We start from the raw sequence: 6978 nt of genomic DNA, 5'->3' as shown, positions 1-6978 counted from the left end.
CTTCTTCGGTGGGGTCGTGGTCACAGGAGACCAACGTCCCCGAGCAGTAGCGGGTGGCGATCACCGGGCCTGTTGGGGTAGGAGGGGGCAGTCTTTCTCAGTATCCAAAAGTTAGTCCCGAGGCTAGGTTAGGTCTATTTAGATGACTGCTGCGGGAGGACCATGATATAGGACCCCTCCCCACACACCCCCCACTCCGTAATTACGACTGGGGAGGGGGAGGGGCCAGTGGGGCTCAGGTGAGCACACTGAGGAGAAAGGGACATGGGCGGGGCCTTGCAGAGGGTGAGCGAATCCGAAAAGAGTTAGACACTCGTTGCTAGGAGACAAGTCCCGCCCCGCAGGCGGCACCGGAAGTGGCAAGCCGGGCTCAGCCTTTAAGATGGCGTCTCCTCAGGGGGGCCAGATTGCGATCGCGATGAGGCTTCGGAACCAGCTCCAGTCAGTGTACAAGATGGACCCGCTACGAAATGAGGTGCAGGGGCGGCAGGGTTACTGCTGTGGTCCGCTAGCGGTGCGAACTAGGGCGGGCTAAAGGACGGGCGGTGGCTGGCCAGGCGCCCAGTGCGCTTGCGCAGAGACAGGGGGCCAGGTGCGCATGCGCGATCGTGGTCCGGTTGCCAAACTTTGCACTAGGACGCCTGCGCATTGTGTTTCCAATGTCGTGTAGTCTCCCCTGGGTAAGGAGGGTCAAGCAAGTCCACGTGAAGGGAGCCCCCGCTGTGAACGGAGCCCTCTGCTGGGCGGAGGAAGAGTGCCAGGCCCCGGAAGTTATCCCTTGACAGCTCACGGTGCGGGACTTGTTTGTGGAGTCTGATCAAAGAGGCGACCCCCAAGCTGGGAAGACATAAAATGCAAATGCGGGATGGAGTAGGGAAGGGTGAGGGATCTGTGACGGAGGGTGTACCCGCAGGAGGAGGTCCGAGTGAAGATCAAAGACTTGAATGAACACATTGTTTGCTGTCTGTGCGCTGGCTACTTTGTGGACGCCACTACCATCACAGAGTGTCTTCATACTTGTGAGTGCCCTGGATCAAACCTGGCTCTTATAAGCCATTCCTCACTGACACAGGCCAGCTTGTGTCCTGCTTCCCCCACCTATCCTATGAATCAAGTTCCCAGAAGGCCTGAGATTCTACTCTTCTCTTCCTCCAGTCTGCAAGAGTTGTATTGTGAAGTACCTCCAAACCAGCAAGTACTGCCCCATGTGCAACATAAAGATCCACGAGACACAGCCGCTGCTCAACCTCAAACTGGACCGGGTCATGCAGGACATCGTGTACAAACTAGTGCCTGGTTTGCAAGATAGTGAGTGACCAGCTTGACTTTGAGGGACCTCTTGGGGATTCATACTAGGTTTTGGTGGGTGGCAAACTTTATTTACTTATTTATTTTTTAAGACAGAGTTTCACCATGCAGTTCATGCTGGCCTTGAACTCATTGCAGTTAGTCCTCCTGCCTCAGCCTCCAGGGTGCTGGCTTTGGTGGGACTCTTGTATATAGAGATCAGCAGAACAAAGGAGAACTAATTCTTTACTCCTTTGCTTCACTCCTAGGTGAAGAAAAGCGAATTCGCGAATTCTACCAGTCTCGAGGCTTGGACAGGGTCACCCAGCCCAGTGGGGAAGGTATGTCCCTGGGAGGAGGGTAAAGCAAAGCTCCCAAATCATTCCTGCCACCTATTTTTGCTCTCTGGGAAAGGAGGGTTATGGAGCCTGTACCATCTGTTTTTCGCAGAGCCAGCCCTGAGCAACCTTGGCCTCCCCTTCAGCAGCTTCGACCACTCTAAAGCACACTACTATCGCTATGATGAGCAGCTGAGCCTATGCCTGGAGCGGCTGAGGTGAGGTGCAGATCAGGGATTATGTGAGGTGACAGACCGAGAGCCAAGGGGGGGCCTGGGGAGAAGTTAGGCAGTCACGGGGTGTCCTTTCCTTTAAAGAGTATACTTTGGTTCTTGTTGGAGGAGAGAAGGAAAGATAGGGCCCACTAATCTGTTTCTCTTTCCCTCCAGTACTGGCAAAGACAAGAATAAAAGTGTCTTGCAGGTGAGTGGGGGCCGAAAGGAGAGCCTCTTTAAGGCGACTGACCTCCCCAGGGCCCTTCCCTCAAGCACTTTGTCCTCTTGCCTTCCTTTTCTGCCCCTAGAACAAGTATGTCCGATGTTCTGTTAGAGCGGAGGTACGCCATCTCCGGAGGGTCTTGTGTCACCGCTTGATGCTAAGTCCACAACATGTGAGTGATCCCACAGTAGATTTTTCTGAAGAAGGGGCTAAGGAAGAGAAAGACAGGCTCTAGGGTAGATTGGGATGAGTCTAGAACCAAAGGAGAGTTCCTAAAACTGTCTGTCCCCATGTCCCTTTTAGGTACAGCTCCTTTTTGACAATGAAGTTCTCCCTGATCACATGACAATGAAGCAGATATGGCTCTCCCGCTGGTTCGGCAAGGTAAGCAGGGGTAAGGGTGGCCTGAGGGGCCCCTCAAATAATGCTGTTCACTGATGATTGCTTCCTCTTTATTTCTCCTTAGCCATCCCCTTTGCTTTTACAATACAGTGTGAAAGAGAAGAGGAGGTAGGGGCCAAGCCCCACTCCACCCCCTTCCCTTCCTTCCCCAAATATTTATGTGAAATGAACTGTGGCTTTATTTTTTGAAATAAAAGCTTTTAAAAAGCATCTTTCTTCCTCCTTCCTTGCTCAGGCTTTTTCCTGTGTGCTCCTTCCCTCGAAAAAGTTCTCTGAGCTTCTTTGTGAACAAGGGCTCTCCTTCACTGACAGAGGCCCTGGTGTCTTGCCACAGGAGAGGGATAGCTCATCCTAAGAAAAACTCAGAAAGTGCGCTGAAACCCCGGCCAACTCTTTTTGTTAAAGGGCAGGCTTTCTGTAGGGCAGCTCTCACTGTCCTTGTCTGCTGCAGCAGCATGGTGCAGGCCTGCTTGGAGCTGTCCTAATCCCATGTGGATCGAGGAGGGTGGGGTTGGACAATGGCCGCTGCAGACCTGAAAAGGAAAAAGCAAAATCCGGAGAATTGCATCCTGTTTCTGTGACTGGAGGGAGAGGGACAGAAGAGGAATCTAAAAAAGGGATGAGGTGGAAGCCTTGGAGATAAAGTGGGAGCTGATTTGGAGAACAAGGGCAGCTGTCAAGTAACAAGGAAGTGGTCACACAGCTCCCTGGTCCGATCAGCCAGCATTCCTTCCGGTGTGAGCCTCATATTGTCTGTATGAGCCTGGCCGTGCCCGCTGGGCTCCGGCAATAAACCCAGCCAGTGTCCTTGTTCTAAGGGGCCTCTAAGTGGGATAGCCAGAAACTTGCCAAACTGGGACAGCAACATCAAAAGCAAAGACCTCCTGAGGGAAGCAAACTGGGTCAAACAATGGAGCAGTCAGCATAAAGATCGAAAGAATGTGAGTTTAAAGCCTAAATCCCGAGCTGGAAGGCATCTGACTCCAGGGCTTAGAAGGTGATAAAAGCTGAGGACACCAAGCTCCCGAGTTTCTGTGGATGGAGGTCACATGGCAGAGGAGGCAGTGAAGGCCTAGGAGGTTGCTGTGCCTGACCCCTGAACTGAGTAAGAAAGCTCAAACCAGGAGAAAAACCTGAGCTTGATTTTGGAGGTTTTTCAGCTGGCCAATCTACCCGAGTTTTCTGGGAATTCTGCCTGATCCCACAGCTGAAGGTTGTAGCAGCACTACAACGAAGACAAACTAGAGAGGCTGAGAAAGCACTTCAGTGTGGGGGAAGGTGACAGGGACCTCAGTGGGCACAATCCTGAGCCCTTGGTTTGGGTACAATTCCTGACACTCCAGGTTGCCAAACTTTCCTCGAGTCTGGACCGCTCCCCCACCCCAGGGGGCCCTCTCACCTTCGGAAAACCTCCCAGTAGACATTGCTGTTTCTAAGACCTTTGAGCCTGCCACAACACCGGAGCATACCTCAGGCTTTGGGCTGAACTATCTCTTTCAAGATTCCCTACTCCTTTCCCTCCAGATTTAAATGCAACCTGGCACCCAGGGTGTTTGTCCAAGAGTCTGCAAACCAGCATTTCCTAGCTGGAGTGACCAGCCCTGGAGTGGTGTGAGCCTGGGAAGAGTAGCAGTGCTTCTAGAACTTTTGGGTGCCTTGAAGCCTCAGGAGTTGGGGAGCAGCCAGGGCCTCCCCTGAAGGCCCTCTGGTTAGGCCTTGGTGGCAGCTTTGTCACCTAAAGGATGGGCCTAAAGATGAGTGAGCCTAAGGCCAACTCAGGAGATCTGCGCACCAGACCTCCAGATGGGTCCTCTAAACGAAGACTTTGGAGCTAAAGGCGCTCAGGCTTAGGCCTGCGCCTAATACCTTGGCCCAGCCTTCGGTTTATCTGTCAGCACAGTGGCTGCAGCAGCTGTGATGCATCCCTGGTGGCCTGATGCCTACCAGCTATGGGCCCTGTGAGTCCATTTCCCCTTCCCATTCTGACGCTGCGTCCCTAGGATGCAGTCTGGTGGATGGGTTAGCACACTGACCCCAGAGCCCTTTGAACTCAAGGAGATGCAGCCCAGGGCCACCCCTCCCTCCCTCTAGCTTGGCCTTGCAGCGCTCGCTCGAGGTGGAGACTTCGGTCCTCACCTGCAGGGCTAAATCTGCCCCTCCCTATTCAGCCCTCACCTTCCCTGTCACCGAGCTCTAAACCCGGGCTGAAGGAGCCCGCCATTGGCACAGAGGAAGACGGGTCCCGCTAAGCTTGGCCAGCCTTTGCCAGTGTTGGCGGCAGAGCGGAGGCGGGGCGGGGACTTTGCTAAGCAGCGCTCGCAGGAGGCTCTGAGCCCGCGGCGCCCCTAGCAGCGCAGTCGCGACCCCCTGAAGACGGCCAGAGCTCGGGGAGCTGCGAACCAGCTAACAGGGCCAAAAAGAGCTCACACTCGCCGCGCCCCAAGTAAGGAAGGAACCTAAAATTTCAGGGCCTGAATCGGGCCACTGAACGGTAAGGTCTTCAGAAGGCGAAAACAAATCCCCTAAGTGTATAACTAGACAGGCTGACACCCGTCCCCAGCTCCGCACCTGGATTTTCCTCACAGTTCCCACTTACCTCCCACGCTGTGTATTTTCCCCAAGTGCGGGAAGGAGGAGTGCAATACTTCCATGAAACGCTCATCCACGGCCCCAGGGGGTTATTCTGAGATTCCTCCAGCACCCCCACCCCGCCCCCGCCACACACAAGCACGCACGCAACTGGGAATTCCGAGGAATGCGCGGGGCGGCTATCAGAGACTAAATGTGGTTTTACTGAGCAGACCTCAGGACCAAGTGGGGGTGGCGAGCTGGTGTCTCTGTGGAAGACCCCGAGGGTGACAGGCGCGGGTGCCTCTAATGGAAAAGATAGGACTGTGGGGTGAGAATGGGAAGTCTGAAAGCGGGTAATGAGGGGTGTGGCATGAGAACTATCCTTAAGTGGGCAGAGGAGTACCTTCCCATAATGGGTGAAGATTGGAATGTGGGGATCTTTACAAGGAGATTCAGTGCAAAATCCAAAAGAATCTGAAGAGAGGATGAGGGAATCCTTGGAGATCGGAGATGAGACTGCCAACGAACAATGATGATGGGAAGGAAAGAGGTGGAGTCCCCTGCAGGCTGTGGAGCCAGCCGGAGTTGGTGACCTGGGGGAAGACTTGGAGCGGTAGGGTTTGGCCTGGGGTAGCATTCAGCCGGCCTGGAGTAGGGGATAAGGCCAGAAGCGGTGCATAATGAGCTTCCAGAGCTCCCCCTTCCCAGCTCGCATGGGGGCGGGGTCTACGAGACACCTGAGAACCCCCCAAACCCAGAACCAAGGTTTAATCTTTTTTTTGTTTTGGTTTGGTTTTTAACGGTACGAGATCGAACTCAGGACCGCACACTTGCAAGGCAGGCGCTTATGCCACTGAGCTAAATTCCCAGCCCCAAGGTTTAATCTCTTAATCTCCGTCATTAATCACTCACCCTCCTCTGGCCCCCCTCCAAGGATCCGGTTTCTCCCCAGCTCACGTTCCAGATGCTTCACTGAGAAAAGCCCCCTTCTGTGGCCCCAGGACAGTCTGGACTACTCCCTGGCCGAGGAGATGACCTTGGTTTGGCTTCTGCTGTTCAGGCATCTTCCTTTTTACTGGTCTTTGCTTCCCTCCCCTCCCCCAAACTCCTGTCTGGGGACCATCCAACCGCATTACCTGAGCCAAGCTGCAGAGGGGAGAAGGTAGTGTGGGAGAGATGGAAGGGGAGGAAGTCAGAGGCCCATCGAAGAAGCCCCACACTCCTCACAGACACACGGGTTAATTGAGAGCAGAGGTAGACCCACATAAAAGCCATATATAGTGGATGCATGAGTGCCAGTTGCAGTGTCTGTTTGGTGACATGCCTGGGATATGGTAGGGCAGTTCCTGCTGTCTCTGGGGATCTGCTTTAATTGCAGGTTAAGTGAAACCACAGGATGGTGCTGAGGCCTGCAGCCAGAACATCTCTCCCGCCCTCCCCTGCCCCCTACCATTAATAACCAATTAACAAGGTCCTGAAGCAGCTCAGCTTTCCACTATGGCCTGGCTCTGCTCCCTGACCCAGCAGTGGCCTGTCAGGCTTCAAGTCTGTTGCCCAGGCCACCATGAAAAGCACTATGTGAAAGTCTGAGTGTCTCGGGCTGTCACTGCAGGACCCCCTTTACCACTATCTAGATGCTTTCCCATCCATGTCAAGGAGTCTGGCTCTCCTAAACCCTGCCTGTGGTGCCCCAAGGAAGGGACAGGTGAATACAGAGAGAGGCACTGCACACATGGCAGTGTCGGGGGGTGCAGAGGTCCACAGGGAAGGGGACATAATAGAAGTGCAGGAGAGACTGCTCTGCTTCTTCACAGCATGTGGTGATGGTGGGGTTACTGGAAGAACATGAGTTCCCAACTGCCCTGTCAGCAAAGCAGCATCTTCTTTGAGAGTGGCTTCTCCAATCCTGGGCTGTGAACTCTCCAGCCACTGTATACGAAGT

At 54.1% G+C, this 6978-nt stretch overlaps 1 protein-coding gene across 2 annotated transcripts; it reads left to right on the top strand.

Moving 5' to 3' along the window:
- Window positions 1-286: 286 nt before the first annotated feature.
- Window positions 287-2675, top strand: Pcgf1 (polycomb group ring finger 1). Of its 2 annotated transcripts, none has more exons than XM_003468973.5 (9): window positions 287-475; window positions 914-1019; window positions 1156-1308; window positions 1557-1628; window positions 1738-1843; window positions 2015-2048; window positions 2149-2235; window positions 2367-2447; window positions 2530-2675. In XM_003468973.5, the coding sequence occupies exons 1-9, from the start codon at window positions 383-385 to the stop codon at window positions 2575-2577; spliced, it is 780 nt and encodes a 259-aa protein (XP_003469021.1). In that variant the 5' UTR covers window positions 287-382; the 3' UTR covers window positions 2578-2675. The 2 variants fall into 2 exon arrangements, with proteins under 2 accessions (XP_003469021.1, XP_063085693.1); XM_063229623.1 differs by lacking the exon at window positions 287-475 and adding an exon at window positions 525-791.
- Window positions 2676-6978: the final 4303 nt, after the last annotated feature.

Source organism: Cavia porcellus, unplaced genomic scaffold, assembly GCF_034190915.1.
Source record: "Cavia porcellus strain 051 isolate PalLab524CR breed Dunkin Hartley unplaced genomic scaffold, mCavPor4.1 scaffold_18, whole genome shotgun sequence".
In the NCBI taxonomy this organism is placed as follows: Eukaryota; Metazoa; Chordata; class Mammalia; order Rodentia; family Caviidae; genus Cavia; species Cavia porcellus.
The sequence above is the reverse complement of the archived record's forward strand: the minus strand, read 5'-3'. Positions and strand labels throughout refer to the sequence as shown.

Bases quoted from the DNA above. Each gene is read 5' to 3' on its own strand.
- Pcgf1 (XM_003468973.5), top strand. From the start codon at position 383: ATGGCGTCTCCTCAGGGGGGCCAGATTGCGATCGCGATGAGGCTTCGG. The intron at 2,049-2,148 runs GTGAGTGGGGGC...TTCTGCCCCTAG, and splicing joins AGAATAAAAGTGTCTTGCAG to AACAAGTATGTCCGATGTTC. The intron at 2,448-2,529 runs GTAAGCAGGGGT...ATTTCTCCTTAG, and splicing joins TCTCCCGCTGGTTCGGCAAG to CCATCCCCTTTGCTTTTACA.